Raw genomic sequence first — 16,874 nt, forward strand, 5'->3', positions numbered from 1 at the left:
TACACCGAGGTAGCTTGGGATATCAACAGAAGATCACAGACATGGCTGATATTGAGAATGCTTGAAAGCATGTAAATCGTCTTGGAGCATTCAACCACAACCAAGCTGGATCACAATCAGAATTAAGGAGCTACAGAATTCGGGATCACAAGAAAGCAGACCCATAGTTGAAAATCATCATTTTGCTGCAAATTCTGCCATGATCTCTTGATCATCGCTTCACCAGTCTGAACGCGTAGATCAATTTACTTCACTCACTGAGCACGTGAAAGCCAGAATATTTTTATATAAGAAACTAATTTTCCCTTTGTTCATTTCTCACTTGAACATGCTACAGAAGTCAAACCCCAGACGCGACACTCAGCCATCATGTCCTCTCCTCCCGATGACCAAGCCACGCCAGGGGCATTGGTTCATGAGCTACTCATCGCCATAGATCCTCATAACAAGAATGTCTTCTCTCACTTGATTCCATCCATCGTGTCTGACTTGTACCATCGAATCGAAGAATTGAGCAGCAAGTCGGTGGTTGAGACCAAGAAAGCCGAGGCGAGGAAGAAGCTGATGGCAAGATTTTACAATCACAAGAACAATTATGCAGAGAGAGAATCTGGCAAGAGATTGACGTCGACTGGTCAGACAGAGCTAGTTTCCAAGACTGACAACAGCAACCATGCCGTGAGCCGAAAAATACAGGAGCCGAAGCGAGAAAAAGAGAAAGAGAAACAGAAAGACACAGAAAGAGATGTTGATGTTGACATTGACCAAGTTTGCAGTAACCTTGATCGGAAGCATGGACATGGAAATGAATACGAACATGAACATGGCCATCCTCATTCCCATCCTCGAAAACGGAGGCCCGGAGTGTTCCATTACATTGACTACGACTACGACTACGACTATGATCCGGAGCCAGGCGAAGAAGGAAAGGGAAATATCCCCAAGAAACAACGCAGACAAGATCAGAACGGCAATGTCAAGGAGTCCACAAATTCGTTCTATCCTGTTGGAGGATTGGTCCATCGATTCAAAAGCAAGATGCAAGAAAAACCTGTCCCACTGCAGAATCACCACCATCTTCAGTCAATGCCAGTGTCGACGACAGAGACGGCAACGGCACAGACAAAAAAGTCAACAAGCTCGTCTAGCAATTCTCAACACAACCAATCGAACAAGCACGATCATCATGGCCATCAAAACGCAACTCCATCAACCCTACAAACCCCACCAAACGGGCTGACCAAACCCCGACCATATCTCTACCCATATCCCTACCTCAAATCCAACGTCTGGAAGAAACCAAAAGACGAAACCGATCCAACAATCTCTACAGCCTCTACAATCGCTGCTCCATCCTCCGCGATCCTACCACCACAATTCTACAAAAATCGTGTCTCAGCCGCATCTAAGATAAGCATTGGTAAACAGACAAAATACTCACCTACCGAAGACAAGGACAAGGAAAATAACAATACAAATGCAAGTGTTGTCCCTGTCATTGCTGCACCTAGTTCTACAGCAACTGTTACAATAATGACTCCTTCACCCGCGCCTCATGCGACCACAACAACAACAACGATTGAAGAGAAGATGGCAAAGACTGAGGAACTCGTTGAAGTCAGTCATCGCAGTTCAGGACGATATTTCAATTCCCTTCCAGATGAATTGGTTTTGGAAGCAAAACAATGGTGTGAGGAATGGGTGGGGAAGAAGGATGATTGTGGCAGCAAGGATAGTGCCAGTGGTGCCGGTGGTGAAGATGCAGATTGGGAATTCGCGTAATGTGAATTCACTGGAACTGAACATTGACATTGATAATAACATTGGATTTGAAGGCGGAGAGAGAGCATCACAGGGTCATTCATTGGTCTGAATGACTGGCATCTTGAGGCAGATCGGGACTTGTCCAAGTACCTAGATAGCAAGTAGGCAGCTCAGAGACTTCGATAGAGCACTTTTTGTTCTGGATAGGTACCTACCTTAGGTATGTATGATAGTGTGTGTTGTAGTCGAATCAACAATGAAATTGAGCAAAACAAAGCAGATTTCCAAGAGCTAAGGCTGGTCGTACCATACCCCTGGTGGTGTGCAGCCTTGTTTTCCGCTAATCTGATATGTCGGGAATAGACGAATATGATATCCTCGTAGACTACGCCTATTTGGATAAGTCAAATACGAACGCAAACCATTACGCACGTGATTGCTCTCGCTAAGTACTACTTTAATTTCATGCTTGTCAATCCTCCACGATTCAGCACACAGAATGGTCATGATCAAATTAGTTACTGAAAAGTACCACAATCAGTATGGACTAGAGAAAAACCCCCGAGGCTCCACTCCTGTCCCAATGCGTGGCTAGCTAAGTACGAGCAGTCGACTGTCTGGGGTATGGGTATTCATCAAGATCTCGTCCCATCTCGCATCACATCATGGATGAGATTCTTTCTGACCGGTTTACGTCATCGTCAGGTTTCCTTCAAACATGAAAATGTCTCTCTACCTGTGCAGTGGAAGTCCCCTCAAACTCAAGCAACGAGTGTCTTCTCAGCCATCTGACCTTCAGCTCCAACAATGGGACTGACGGGAGCAACGTCTGCGATTGTCTCATCGGAGAACTTGAGATCTTCTTCCAGATCGGTGGTATCTTGGACTTTGATCCAGATAACTGGTGCGGCGATGAGGAGTGATCCTGCGAGAAGACCCCAGTTGATGGCGAATTGAGTCATGTACGAAACCCCATTGGTGTCAAGAATGGGAGAGATGGCACCACCGGCAGATTGGATGCCCTTGTAAAAGCCGGTGAAATTGGCGAGCTTACGGGCGTTGTTGGTAAGAGAACCCATTAGCCTAGAATCTGTTAGTTGACATTCAAAAATAACAAGGATACGTGGGCATATATGCTTACCAGTATGAAGTGGTCTGCCAAACAGAGTCATAGAATCCGTAGAAGATGTACAGGAACATGGGTCCAATATAGTCGGAATCAGTCCAGTCACGTGGGACATAATCCTCAGCGTTGACCTCCGCGCGAGTATAACCTCTCTGGAAGGCGTAGCCACCACCCCAGATGACGAAGGTAAGGACGAAAAGAACGATGATAGCGAGTCTTGCCTTCATTGATCGAGACACTCTTTGGCTGTCGAGGGCAAAGCCAAAGATCCAGGCACCGATGATCTGAGAAATGTAGTACAAGACATTGTTCAGGGCACGGGTACGGATGTTAAAGTTAACCAAGTTGACGCCTTGGAAATGGTAGGTGTAGAACCAGTTGGAGGCGAAGAACATGGGGAACAGGAAGAAGATGTACCAATCGGTCCTCATGGTTTCCCATAGACCAAGGATTTCCGTCTTCCAGCTCGGGTTCTTCATCATGATGATTCTGGATCCATCATCTCGAACGACCAAGCGCGGGTTGCAGAGGAAACCGGCAAGGACGAATCCGGCAGCCATCAGGACAATAAAGACAATATAAGTGGCGTCATTGACTTGCCTGGACCTGGAATGAATGTTCTGAGCAAGGGGCACGAGACCGCCAATAACAGCTCCGAGGTTGAAAATCATCCAGAATGTGGCAATGTAACGGCCCTTGGACTTCTCCGGGGGATATGACAACATGATGGCACCCTGGGCACACCACAAGAGACCCGCGCAAACACCCAGGAGGGCACCAGCAAAGATCAAAAATCCCGCATTTCCATTATGGTTGTAGGACAAGATGGAGGCAATGTACAAGGCGTAGCCAAAGCCACCGATACCAAGGGTCAGTCGAAGGCCAATGGTGTTGGCGATACTGCCGGCGAAGAAGCCAACAACGGAGAAGGTGGAATAGATGGCCGTAGAGGCATTGTTAATGTCGTGAGCATTGACCAAGCCAGCGGCGCCCAGACCGTTGACTGCGTTGAACATGCCGGGGCACAAGAAGCAGACAAAGGCGACAAAGACAACCTGGAATTTTGGGCTTGCATAGGCTGGGATGGTGAAGAGGCCGAGATTCAACGACTTGTACATCCAAGGTTTACCCTTGGGGGCGCTCGAGTCGTCCACCACTTGGTGATCATAGTTGGGAGGGGTTTCGGAGCCAGCAGACCCAGATGCAGCCGTGGCCATCTTTTCAGGCTCGACTTGGGACATTTCTGCAGACGACCGACGACGTCGACGACGAGTGAGAGTTGTGAGAAAGAGAAGGAGGAAGAGTGAGAGGCTCTGATTATGGATGGATGGGTCGAGACCGCAAAACTACGTCGAGTAGGATTGGCGGATTGGCGACTGGAGGGTGCGGGTGCGGATGCGGATCTGAGTGGCTGGTGGACACCTTTGGGGACTTTGGATTTTTGGATTTCTGGTGGCGTAGGTGACTTTGACCAGGAAGCCAAGGGCTTTGGGGTCAATGGTTGGTGGCCTAGGGACCACTTGTCACGAATCACGAGTGATAAGTGACTTGGTAATAGGCGTTGGAGGGTGCGGAGGAGGTAACCAAGTAGAGTTTGGCTTCGGAGATCTAAGCAAAGCCAAGGGGTCAGAGAAGCCTGTAGAACAAAGCTGAGAAGCTGAGTTGCTTGTACTGGATTGGACTGGACTGTGTTTTGTCGAGTTGCCAGGTGAAAAAAGAGTTTTGGAAGATTTGGACGGGGGAGGGGTGCATACAAGTACCTCTCGAGTCATGCGCGTCAAAGACTCGGTGACTAGAGAACCAGAACACCAAGGACTGTTGGTGGTAACCAAGTCAAGTTGATGGATGGAGGGAATCTTCTGAAACCCCAGGCCTGGTCGCGTGGTTCAAGCCGCACTAGACTACCGTTACCACGCCGTGTACGCCGTTCATGAACAAGTATCAGCAGACATAAAGTCAAAGTTGGAGATAGCGAGAGATAGAGCAGTCACATCGTAACATGGCAAAATAGCAACAGCAGCATTGGATATCAGAGAGCGGGGATTATGGCATAGTACTAGGTAGATACCCTACTGACCAGTGACCACTACCACTACTGATCGGGTCTTTTCGACAGGTCGCCTACGGAGTGCATAACAATGAGAGCGTTACACGACCACAACTGGCCAGGTCCTGGTGGCACCTGAACCTGGTTGAAGCATGATTTGTCCCCCTGGACGTGGGTAGTAAGTAACCACACAGTTTGCAGGTTCTGATGGACAAAGGGGGGAGATATGCCTACATACAGTACCTAGGCACTTTGGTACGAGTACTACGGAGGACTGATGAGGGCGTAACGGGGGATCGACATGGCATGGTTGGAGCCAGGGTTTGGGTGCCATATCTTAGAGTGGCCAGTAGAGCAGGCTGTTTGCACTGATATGGCTGGGTCCACAGGTGCTCGGCATATCTGTCATGGGGGTGAGATGCCAAAGTTTAGAGGCTAACAGACAAGGTACAATACATTGGTTCTGGGGAAGGACAAGGTGGGAGATAGGATGACAGGGTCCTACGCATAGGCGGCGGGGGCCCCTGGTTGTTAGCCCGAGGGGCCTCCAGGTCACTTAATTGCCTTCCCCCGATCGCCTCCCGCCATCTCATCCAACAGTCACATGTAAGTCACGTGTGTGGGACTCGGTGACCGCACGATAGCAGCGTTGCAACCAATTCTTTGTCTCTCCGCCATGACGTTACACTCAAATAATTGTCCCATTGCTACCCTACCACCACCAACGTCTCATTCACTGACACGACATGACATTTGGCCGGCACCTCACCACTTCACCACTTCACCACCTCACAAACTCCTCCTCCATCGTGCCATTGTTGCATCCCTTTTCAAACATGAGGAGCAGTTGCTAGTACTGGAGTTGAGTTGGTTTGGCCTTGGATCGAATCATCACCGTCGCCAGTAGTAGCCCGACCTCTCTACTCTGTAATCAGCCCTTTGAGCAGACGCCAAACAACCTCCGTTTGTTTGACCCGCGGAACAACCCGTGGTGTTCTACCCTCAAAGGCACATTCCCATGTATCACCAATCTCCTCTTGCCGTCGTGTTGAACGTGCTCTTGGACTGTAACATGACAGGATCAACTCTATCCCCGGATACCTTCGCCTCGTGGGTACAGCCATGCTATGACTAACATCGCCTTTTTGTCCACAGGCTACCCAAATACTTCTCGCTCATTTCCGTCGAGTGCCGGCCGCTACAGCCCAACGATAGCCAGTCAAACTCGTTGCCGTAAACATTTGTCCAATGAGATTTATGACGTGACTTCGATCTACTAACTCATCTAAAATCCCATATTATCCCAAGCCGATTCTTTCATAAGGAAAAGTCTCTTCATTCTTGTAGCCTTATTCTACAGGCAATCGTCCCTTCCTTTATTAATAACATCTTTATCGTGCTCAAGATCATCAGCTTCTTCGTCATCACCCTCCTGCCGTCTGACAAAACGCACACAAAGACAAGACGCCACCATGGAGAAGCACGCTCCTCGTATCGTCAAGTTTACCAACGCCCAATTACTTCGCAACGGTCAACTTGTTCCGGGAGATTTGTGGGTGTCTTCCGAGACCGGCCGCATCATCAGCCCCCAATCCGCCTTCTACTCGTCCCACAAGACTGCCGATGAAACGATAGATTTGCGAGGCAAAATCCTGTCACCAGGCTTCATCGACGTTCAGATCAATGGCTCTCATAACTTTGACTTTTCCACCCCCGATCCTGACTTTGCCGAAAAGCTGCAAAGGACAAATCAGCAGATGATCAAGACTGGCCTGACCTCGTATGTTCCCACAGTCATCAGCACTCAACCTGAAGCCTATCACGCCGTCCTTCCACATCTGGGACCCTCGGGAGCCTACCGAGATCCCTCAAAAGGCAGTGAAAGTTTGGGAGCCCACATTGAAGGGCCCTTCTTGTCACCACTGAGAAATGGGATCCACAACAAGGAAGTTCTTCGCACTGCCAACTCCTGGTCAGATGTTGAAGAATGCTATGGTTCATCAAACCTTGACAATGTTCGATACATTACAGCTGCCCCTGAAAAGGGGGCAATGCTGAGTCTAATCCCCAAATTCGTGTCGAGGAAGATTGTGTTTTCGGTTGGACATTCGGATGCCACATTCGACCAGGCACAGGCAGCAATTGGAGCTGGTGCTTCTATGGTCACTCACCTTTTCAATGCTATGCGACCATTTGGGCATCGAGATCCTGGCATCTTCGGTCTCTTGGGTCAATCTCTTCCCTCCTCACCAGTCACCACCCCTAAGCAAAGTCAACCAGCCAGTGCTTCGTCATCGCCTCACGGCTCACCGCGGTCTTCTCGACGGACATCGCCGCGCTCGAGCTTGAGCATCAGTACCACTGTTTCAGATTTGGATGACGAAGCACGATTCAAACAGCCTTTCTTCGGCCTCATTGCTGACGGCATTCATTTGTCTGCACAAACTCTGAAGATTGCATATTCGGCCCACCCCGAAGGGGCTATCATAGTGACCGATGCCCAGAAGTTTGCAGGATGTCCAGACGGGGCGTACGAGTGGAGAGGAGAAGATAGGTTCATCAAGGAGGGTAAGCTTCTGCGGCTTGAGAGCAACGGGAGGATAGCTGGAAGTGTGGTGGACCTGATCGACTGTGTCAACAATTTCAAAAGATACACAGGGTGCGGATCGGCAAAAGCACTCGAGTGTGTCACGAGTACACCGGCCAAGATGTTGGGCAAGGATGTCGAGGAGAAGAAAGGCCGACTGGAGGTGGGCATGGATGCGGACCTTGTTGTTCTTGATGAGGGATTGGACGGGGAGTTGGCCGTGACACAGGTATGGAAGTTTGGGGTTCGGGTGGCATAACGGATGGAGCGGAGGCGCATTCCAAAAGCATAGGATTGATCAAGATTGCACATGAATCCCCGTTATTGCGTCTAGGGTTGGTGTTTGGTGGTTGCATGACACAGAATATTTGCATAGTTAATTTGGGTCCTTTGGATGAGTGATATGATAATGATTCAATCTAGACACATGTATACTAGAGATGAAGTTGAACGACTGGCTATCATACTGAGGAAGATGTGTGAATGTATTTTGGTAAAGTGATGAGAAGGATGAGATTGAGGTTGAAGATGATATTATAGATGCCAAGCCAGAGGTCACGTTACGCAGGCACACGGCACGTGCACACCTCACACCGCGCCACCAGACCTGCGCCTCTGTGGCACCCTGCATCGTCGTCCTGTTGTAGCCCGAGGCCCTCCTCCTCCAAATCCCTATTTCACCCGTTCCTGTGCCCTCCGACCTGTCCCACGGTCCCCTTGGTTAGTGCTACTGGGCATGTTCCGTTCCATATTCGTCTGGTAAGCCTTGTCAATATCATTTTGAATTCATCGAGTTCATCGTCATTCAACCGACCCTGAGATCGAGAAATTCGCGCACAGAAGCCATGACGATTCGCCCTGAGCCAATGTCGGTACACGTGGGGTGCGCCGCTTGCCACGATTCACCCAAAAGCAATGACAGAATCAGGTTTAGCTCGCCCCGCGTTTTTGTTGAGGCAACCTGGCGCAAGGTCCAGAACCTCGAAACGGTGAGAGCTCAAGGCCTTCTCTGGTGGCCAATTTCCATCGTCATCAACACTGTTGTCTTCATTGCTTCTTGTCAAAGTGTCTAGGCTGCGACTAACTACTGACTGCTTTTTTCATCTGACCCTCAAGCTGTATTTCGCCGCTATTCCGGACCTCCCGTCACCCTGAAAACCGCACAATTTCGTTGTGATGACGGTGAGGCGCAAATATACACCAGAGTAAGTCCAGCCTTGCATTCGCCGTCAACGTACTCTTGCTCAGGCTTGGTTCAGGGTTCTCTTGAGCGCTCCAAGGCGATCGGCAGCTATTCCCAGTCCAGATGGAAAGCTAGCCCTGTACACTCAATCCATATATTCATTTGAAACCCACACCAAGACCACAGAAATCCAGGTCCTAGACCTCGTTCACGGCCAGGCTGTCGTCATTAGTAAGGATCCCAAGGTCAGCGAGCCTAAATGGACCGGCCATGGTCACGAAATTGTTTGGTTGAGGGAATGCGATAATGGCAACACGAGTTTTGTCATCGCTGACGCAGCTCTTCCTGGCCGAGTCTATACGGCAGGCACTGTTCCAGGCCCAGTATCAGGTCTTAAACTGTTCACTGTCGAGGCTGGTAAGATTGCTATAGCTGTGGCAGCTTCTGCCAACCCAGATGGCAGTCTCTATAACCCCAAAGACGTCAAGAAGACTGTATCCTCCGCTCGAGTATACGATTCTCTCTTCGTACGCCACTGGGATTCCTACATCACCGAACAACGCAATGCTGTATTCACTGGTCTGCTCCAAAAATCGCAGCCAGTGGTTACTTCACGTCAAGGCCGCTATCATCTACTAGGCTTTACAAATGCTCTCATCGGAACTGCTCTCGAGTGCCCAATCCCTCCATTTGGAGGCACTGACCACTTCGACATCGGCGCTACCGGTCTGGTGCTAGTTTCCAAAGATCCTACTATTGACCCTGCTACGCACACCAAATGTGATGCCTATTTCATCGCAAAGAAACATGACTTGGACGCAACAGCTAGTTCCTTTCACAAAATACACGTCCCAGGCCTGAAAGGAGCTGCGTCGTCACCAGTCTTTTCACCCGATGGCCTGTCCTTTGCCTTTCTCAAGATGGCCACAGATGGCTATGAGAGCGACAAAAATCGAATCATTCTTGTTAATGGCCTTCAGAGTGGCGAACTGCAAGCCCAAGAGTTGTTGCATACTAGTGACATTACCGGTGGCTGGGATAGGTCGCCGAGTACAGTGAAATGGTCGGTTGACGGGAAGACTCTCTTTCTCGAGGCCGAGGAATTGGGAGTCGGTTCTTTGTTCGCTCTTGATCTTGACGTGGCTGCATCGGGAGCTACATTCTTACCTCGAAGACTGACTCGAGGAGGTTACATCATCGACTTTGCGCCCCTTGCGAGCAACTCCAATCTGTTGTTTGTCTCAAGCAACAGCCTCGTGGACAACAGTACTTACACCGTCATCGACCCGTCTGGTGAATCCCAGCCAGTAGTGGTCTCTTCACTTTCACGAGAAGGATCCTTGTTTGGTCTTTCGCCTGAACAGGTCTCATCCATCTGGTGGAAGGGAGCTAACGATCATCCCGTTCACGCTTGGATGATGCGACCTTCGTTCTTCAAATCCGACCAAAAATACCCCTTGGCGTACATGATTCACGGTGGGCCTCAAGGTGCGTGGAACGATCAATGGTCCACCCGCTGGAACCCAGCTGTGTTCGCCGAGCAAGGCTACGTAGTGATTTGTCCAAACCCAACAGGATCCACCGGCTACGGCCAAGCATTTACCGACGCAATCCGCAATGAATGGGGTGGGCTTCCCTACGAGGATCTGGTCAAAGGATTCGAGTATATCGAGTCGGAGCTTGACTATGTTGACACTAGCCGATCAGTGGCTCTCGGTGCCAGTTATGGGGGATATATGATGAATTGGATTCAGGGCCACGACCTAGGTCGCAAATTGAAAGCTATCGTCTGTCATGATGGCGTCTTCAGCATGACCGGCCAACTCGCCTCAGAGGAACAATACTTTCCTATCCATGATCTTGGTGGGCCTATCTGGGACCGACAAGATCTGTACGACAAATGGGATCCGAGCCGATTTACCAAAAACTGGGCGACGCCGCAGCTCGTAATCCATAACGAGCTGGACTACCGTCTCACGATAAGCGAAGGACTAAGTGCTTTCAACGTGCTGCAAATGAGGGGCGTCGAAAGTCGATTCCTTAGCTTTCCAGACGAGAATCACTGGGTTTTGAAGCCGGAGAACAGTCTGGTTTGGCATCTAGTGGTCATCAATTGGATCAACAAGTTTGTCGGCCTACCCAAGCTGGTCGATCGTCAAGGCAGGGACGGGTCTTCTTTCTGTCGCCAAGCACGACGGCGGAGAGGAACAAACATCGTCACGCGACTCGGAGCAGCAAAAATCGGCCAGTGAATGACGATGATCCCATGAGCAATGTGGCGCTTTGGAGGGTATTCATGATTTGAGTAGCGAGTTTGGCCATTTATCGACAGAGCATGTGCAGTACTGCCGTTTTGGAGAACATTGAGATCATAGCATTTATAGCATAATCACCCAAATTATTGAGAACAAATATCCTTCATCATGAAGCAGCATGATTCGATGCCAACTCCTCCCTCACCAACTCGGACAGGATCTTCCTATCCAGAGTCTTTCCACTCAACGGTCCTCCATCTTCCTTCAGCAGATGCTTCATGACCACTCCAGGTTTCACCGAGTCGCCCTCTGCCGCCTTTAGAGCAATAACCTCCGTTCTCACAATCTGTCTCATCTCAGCAGCGTCCATCATCTTAACACTCGCCGTATATTCGTCGATGATGGTGATTTCCGTCTCATTCTTGGCCGCCAAATCTTCACGATTGGCGGCCTTTGCCTCGTCGATAGCAGTCTGGGTGGCTGAACGGCGTTTTTTCAATAATGACAGGATTTGGAGGTCATTGGTAATAGGGGTGGAAGACGAGGCGGCTTGGTTAATTTCAGAGATGGTGCCTCGGAGAACAGATAGTCTGGAGAGGGCTAGTATCAGTGACGGTCCGGAACCGGAAGTTGTGGAAGGGTCTTTGCAAAACATACCTTGCAGTGTCTTTGGCACGCATGGCTGCCTTTAGGTCAGCCTTGAGCTTGGTCAGTAGTGATGGTGGTTCCGTGGAAGCAGTGGACGACCATCGCAGGCCGGATGCTGTTGCGCGAGTTGTGCACCGAGCACAGGTATACTTCTGCGTTGAGAACAACAGCCTTGTCGTTCGTGGAGAGGCCATGATGGTGGATATGGACGAGGAAGACTTCTCTAGCATTTGTCGGCCCTTGTGAAGCTTCGTTGTTACCGCTGGCGATGATGGGATATATTTTTCATGAAGCTGTTGATTCACCCCGGATTTGGCATGATATAATTATTCTGTTAATGAGCACTTAGCTTGTATTAGCTCATGCAGTGCCTGGGACTAAGCCTGAAGCGGGCGCAAGCACCACCTACAGATGACCATTAAACTAGTCCAATAATAGAATAGATTGCCGCTTAATTATTTAGCGTGTTTTTTTCAAAAGCGCATCTTGCATTTCCAGCCTCTGGTCGCTCCAAGGCCATGAATTTCTGGCAACTTTTAATTGTTCCAATATTATAAACACATCTCAGATCAACAGTGTTCTTCGGCCCATGTCGAGTCCGGTGTGACAACATAAGTCACTCGCTCCATCCTGTCCCCTTCACTCCATCCATTGCGCCGCGTCGCCGCTGAGAAACACTTTCATCTTTTGAGCGCCTTCCACCGTTCATGCATCTTTCATAAAATCTCCCACCTGCGTCCGTCCACGCGACATCTCTCACACCCATCATGGCCACCGTCGCAGTTCCACCTACTCCTGCGCGGCCTGTCCCCGGCGTCTATCCACAGACTCCTGCTCCACGCCCTCAAATCCCTGCACCGTCCTTCCAATCACCAGCTGCTTCCTTCCCCGGATCAAATCGTGCATTACAACTAGCCTCTCACTCCGGTCAAACTCCTTCGACGTCGACAGACCTCGCGACACAATCTACCGTGAGACAGCCTGAGCCTCTAGAACCTCTGCAGCGGGCAGCCAGGACCATCAATGAAGCACTCATCACTGAATCACGCTTCCCTGAAATTGACCATTACCTGAGCCAAGGTGCTTCCGGCGATTATGACATCCAGGCCTCTACAACGTGGGCCCCCTTCCAGAAGGCCGGCGTGTACAAGATTCCAGATGAAGTCTTCGAGCAATACCATAATGCCCAATTGTCGACCAGCATGGGTCTATTCGCAGACTTGAACCACGCTTGGACAACTATAGACAATGCGCTATACCTGTGGGATTACACTCAACCGAACCCGGAGCTTCTAGGCTTCGAAGGTCAACCTTATGGCATCACTGCTGTCGCTCTGGCTGTTCCTCGTCAGAAGGTCTTTTTGCCGAATATCAACCACGTCATCGTTGTGGCCACCACCGCCGACGTCTCCCTGCTGGGCTTGGGCGTGGACCCTAACGCAGGTGCTGGTGGAGGACTCTGTCTCTTTCAAACAGGAATGTCGGCTTCAGTCAAAGGTTTGGATATTACCGTCATTGCCAATTCGCCAAAGTCTGGGCGCATCTTCTTCGGCGGTCGTACCGAAAACGAAATTTACGAGTTGACCTATCAGCAGGAAGACCGGTGGTTTTCCAGCAAGTGCTCCAAGGTCTGTCATACCGCAGGTGCGGGCAAAGCTCTAGGTTTTGCCTTTAGCTCCTTCTCCGGGGCTACCAAGGAATATGTCGAGCAGATTGTGATTGACGACAGTCGAGATCTGCTCTATACTTTGTCTTCCTTGTCAAACATTCGAGTCTTTCGAATCAAGTCGGATGGTACCTTGACATTGTCCATCACCAAACCTGCTAGCTCCATCTATTCCAACATCGCACATCTCATCTCTCCCAATGAAACTCTGGTGCAAAGCATCAAAATCGTCTCCATCTCGGCCATCCCAGCCACTGAGGGTTCCCGGTACCACCTAGTCGCCATCACAGCAACAGGCTATCGAATATATCTCAGTGCTACAAGCTCGGGTTTATGGAACAACAGCACGGGGACCATTAACATGCAAGCTCAGCATGTCAAGGTCCCTCCTCAAGTGGGCGTTCCAGGCAGCGTACTCAGTGCGGCCGCTGCCAATCCACAACAAATCCAGAATTTCAACCAACCCATTAAAACCCTGACAAATACGAGGATAGCATCACGACTGGCGCCTGGGTACTTCTTCTGTTTTGTCGCTAGAGAACCCAATTCTCCTACAGACCAACTATTCATCTCCGCACCTGATGCCGCAAGATTGGCGCGACCACCCGAAGCCGGACAGCCAATCCGGACAGCAGAGTCCTCCATCTGGCTATCTCTTGGTAGCCGAACAGAAGATATTGGTGTCGTTGTGCCATACATCGCTCCCACTAACCAGCCAGCTGGTTTTGGCAACGACTTGGCTGTACAATTTGACAAACCAATTCCTGAAATTGCCATTTTGACCAATACTGGCATTCACATCATTCGACGGCGACGCCTGGTGGATATCTTCGCAGCGCTTGCCCGTGAGGGTGGCGGCGCTGAAGGGTTTCAGAACGAGGTCAACAACCTTGTCCGAGCATATGGTCGTACTGAGACACTGGCGACGGCATTGGCAGTTGCTTGTGGTCAGGGTATGGAAGTGGCTAAGGACCTCAATTCCATCCGAGTTAATGACCCAGAAGTACTGGATCTTGCAAGGAAGACTTTCATCGAATATGGAGGCAAGCCGAGTATCAACCAGAATTCTATCCCGGATAGATCAGTGCCACTTATTGATGCTGTCAAACCTTCTCCTCGCCACGCTGCGATTGCCTTATACCTATCACGGTTGCTGCGATCGACGTGGAAAACAGGCATTGCTGTCGAAGAGACGACGCCTGCGGGATACATGATTAGACCACGTGTTGAGATCAAAAAGCTGAGGGATGTGCAGGAAGCGCTTTCCTCTCTTCAGAGATTTTTCAAGACAAACAAGTCTTTCATCAGGGGTCTCAGTGGTCCAGATGACCTGTCGAGCACTGGAACTCAAGATGATGAGATTGCACTCAAGGGCGAGCATCGCGCTTTGCATTCACTGGTCAAGTTCACATCAGACACCATTGAGGGCCTATCATTTGTTCTGGTTCTCTTTGAAGAGAAAGTTGCAGAGATTGTTCCTCTTCTCCCGGAGGCATCTCGCCCACAGTTCCTTCAGTTGACGTTTGAAGAGTTGTTCACAACCAAGAAAGGATATGATCTCGCCAAAGAACTTGTCAAGGCTATTGTTAACCGCAATATTGCTAAGGGCTCAAATGTGGAGACGGTAGCCGAGGCGCTTCGTCGGAAATGTGGCAGCTTCTGTAGCGCAGACGATGTCATTATTTTCAAGGCACAAGAACAGTTGAAGAGAGCAGGCGAAGCGGGTGGAAACGCCGAACTTGCCAGGAATCTGCTGAATGAGAGTTTGAAGCTGTTTGAACAGGTTGCTCACAGTCTTCCGATGGAATACTTGCAATCTGCTGTTAGACAGTACACCGAACTGCAGTTCTACGCTGGCGCGATCCAGTTGGTTCTCAAGGTGGCACATGAGAAGGATAAGGCGAATGAAGCATTATCCTGGATGGCCGACGGTCGACCAAGTTCTGATGCCCGAGAGAACAAGTTTGCTGTACGGACTCAATGCTACAACCTCATTCATGATGTTGTCACTGCGGTGGACAGTATCAGCGATCGAGGCCCCAGCTTTGTGGACGGACGGCCGACTTTGATTGCCACCAAGAGAAACGAGGCTTACGATGTGATTAGTCGATCAAGAGATGAAGTTTTCCTCACCAACTTGTACGATTGGTACCTGCAACAGGGATGGTACGATAGGCTACTTGCCACCGATTCGCCATTCATCCCTACGTATCTACAACGCAAGTCGTCCGAGGATATCAACTATGCTGACTTGCTGTGGAAGTACCATGGACAAGTCGGACAGTTTGGAGAAGCGGCTAAGATTCAACTGGACCTGGCGAAGAGTAATTTTAAACTGTCACTGGAAAAGAGGATTGAATATCTGAGTCGGGCGAAGGCCAACGCATCGACACAAACACCTGGCGGCGGCAACCGAAGAACGAGGCAACAATTGCTCCAGGAGATTGCAACCCTATTGGATTCTGGGCTGATTCAGGACGAGATCTTACAGCGATTACGAGATGACCCCCGTCTCGTTCCTGAGAAGAGACAAGAAGTTCTTGCGCAAGTTGATGGAAAGATATTGTCGAATGACGACCTATTTAATAATTATGCCGACAACGCAGGGTACTATGACATCTGCTTGCTCATCTATGAGGTTGCGGACTATCGAGACTCATCACAGATCAAGCAGACATGGCAGCAGCTGTTGCAATCCGTGCACGACCGCACAGTTAAAGAGGATCAGATCCATCCATTCGAAGCTCTGACCGAAGAGATTCGAACGCTGGGAGCCAAGTTGAGACTCTCCGAAGCCACATTCCCCGTGCACATCCTCTTACCAATCTTGGAGAAATACTCCTACGAGCACCAACGGACAGTCGCACCAACCCACTGGGTGACGGACATTTTCTTGTCCCTTGAAACCCCCTACGAAAGACTCTTTGAGGTGTTAGAAGACATCTTCTTCGCCGGTGACGCCACCTACTCTGGTGGTCAACGGAAGATTATCGCACAGGAGATTGTTTACGTGGTGACGAAATGGTGGCATGATTCCGAGAGGGCCGGAGGTATCCTTTTCGGCAGTGAAGCAGGAGCCGTTCGAGTCAGTGAAACACTATCGGCTCTTTTGCAAGAGCATCGTAGTGCAGGACTTGACCCCGAGACAGTGCAGCATTGTCGGTCGCTGGTGGAACGACTCGCGCAACTTTTGGGGTGATTTTGGGTGGACTTTAGTCTCCGGATAGACAATCAGACGGTAATGAGGAAAAGTGAGGTTCTCCAGTTGGGACAGGACTGCTTCACTGGCTCAGGGTTTTGGCCGCATTTAGCGATCGATGATTTGTAGAGATCCGGCTCCTCAGGTTCATTTTGGTGGATGAATACAATGACCGTTGATTCCTGCATTGAGTTTATGGGTGAGGTATGGTGTTGTGATTGATCATGGATGGCCCATGATGGACTTGATGGACTTGATCCAGTTGCGAGGGCCAGTGAAATAGACGTACTGGTGGAAGAGGCAGTCAAAATGAAGGAATGCTTCCAAGTCTATCTCGAGATACGTTGAACAGACCAGCCGGGGTTCATGAGTAGCAATAATAATGATGGTAGGATTACA

At 49.9% G+C, this 16,874-nt stretch overlaps 6 protein-coding genes across 6 annotated transcripts; 4 read left to right on the forward strand and 2 right to left on the reverse strand.

The window, feature by feature from the left end:
- Positions 1 to 369: 369 nt before the first annotated feature.
- Positions 370 to 1,782, forward strand: PV10_07224 (uncharacterized protein; the record flags this gene model as incomplete). The annotated part of the gene is made up of 1 exon (XM_016372098.1): positions 370 to 1,782. One exon carries the CDS (start codon positions 370 to 372, stop codon positions 1,780 to 1,782), a length of 1,413 nt encoding a protein of 470 aa, XP_016221430.1.
- Positions 1,783 to 2,234: 452 nt separating this feature from the next.
- On the reverse strand, positions 2,235 to 4,180 carry PV10_07225 (uncharacterized protein). The gene is made up of 2 exons (XM_016372099.1): positions 2,906 to 4,180; positions 2,235 to 2,847 (listed from the first exon to the last, which is right to left on the reverse strand). The coding sequence occupies exons 1-2, from the start codon at positions 4,129 to 4,131 to the stop codon at positions 2,526 to 2,528; spliced, it is 1,548 nt and encodes a 515-aa protein (XP_016221431.1). The 5' UTR covers positions 4,132 to 4,180; the 3' UTR covers positions 2,235 to 2,525.
- A 2,108-nt stretch (positions 4,181 to 6,288) lies between these two features.
- On the forward strand, positions 6,289 to 8,004 carry PV10_07226 (uncharacterized protein). Its single transcript, XM_016372100.1, has one exon. It carries the CDS (start codon positions 6,410 to 6,412, stop codon positions 7,781 to 7,783), a length of 1,374 nt encoding a protein of 457 aa, XP_016221432.1. The 5' UTR covers positions 6,289 to 6,409; the 3' UTR covers positions 7,784 to 8,004.
- A 335-nt stretch (positions 8,005 to 8,339) lies between these two features.
- Positions 8,340 to 11,121, forward strand: PV10_07227 (uncharacterized protein). The gene is made up of 2 exons (XM_016372101.1): positions 8,340 to 8,729; positions 8,784 to 11,121. The coding sequence occupies exons 1-2, from the start codon at positions 8,701 to 8,703 to the stop codon at positions 10,957 to 10,959; spliced, it is 2,205 nt and encodes a 734-aa protein (XP_016221433.1). The 5' UTR covers positions 8,340 to 8,700; the 3' UTR covers positions 10,960 to 11,121.
- On the reverse strand, positions 10,971 to 11,911 carry PV10_07228 (uncharacterized protein). Its single transcript, XM_016372102.1, has 2 exons — positions 11,620 to 11,911; positions 10,971 to 11,552 (listed from the first exon to the last, which is right to left on the reverse strand). Exons 1-2 carry the CDS (start codon positions 11,838 to 11,840, stop codon positions 11,129 to 11,131), a joined length of 645 nt encoding a protein of 214 aa, XP_016221434.1. The 5' UTR covers positions 11,841 to 11,911; the 3' UTR covers positions 10,971 to 11,128.
- A 290-nt stretch (positions 11,912 to 12,201) lies between these two features.
- PV10_07229 (uncharacterized protein) lies at positions 12,202 to 16,846 on the forward strand. The gene has a single exon (XM_016372103.1). The coding sequence runs from the start codon at positions 12,378 to 12,380 to the stop codon at positions 16,473 to 16,475; it is 4,098 nt and encodes a 1,365-aa protein (XP_016221435.1). The 5' UTR covers positions 12,202 to 12,377; the 3' UTR covers positions 16,476 to 16,846.
- The last annotated feature ends 28 nt before the right edge of the window (positions 16,847 to 16,874 follow it).

Source organism: Exophiala mesophila, assembly GCF_000836275.1.
Source record: "Exophiala mesophila strain CBS 40295 unplaced genomic scaffold supercont1.5, whole genome shotgun sequence".
NCBI lineage: Eukaryota > Fungi > Ascomycota > Eurotiomycetes > Chaetothyriales > Herpotrichiellaceae > Exophiala > Exophiala mesophila.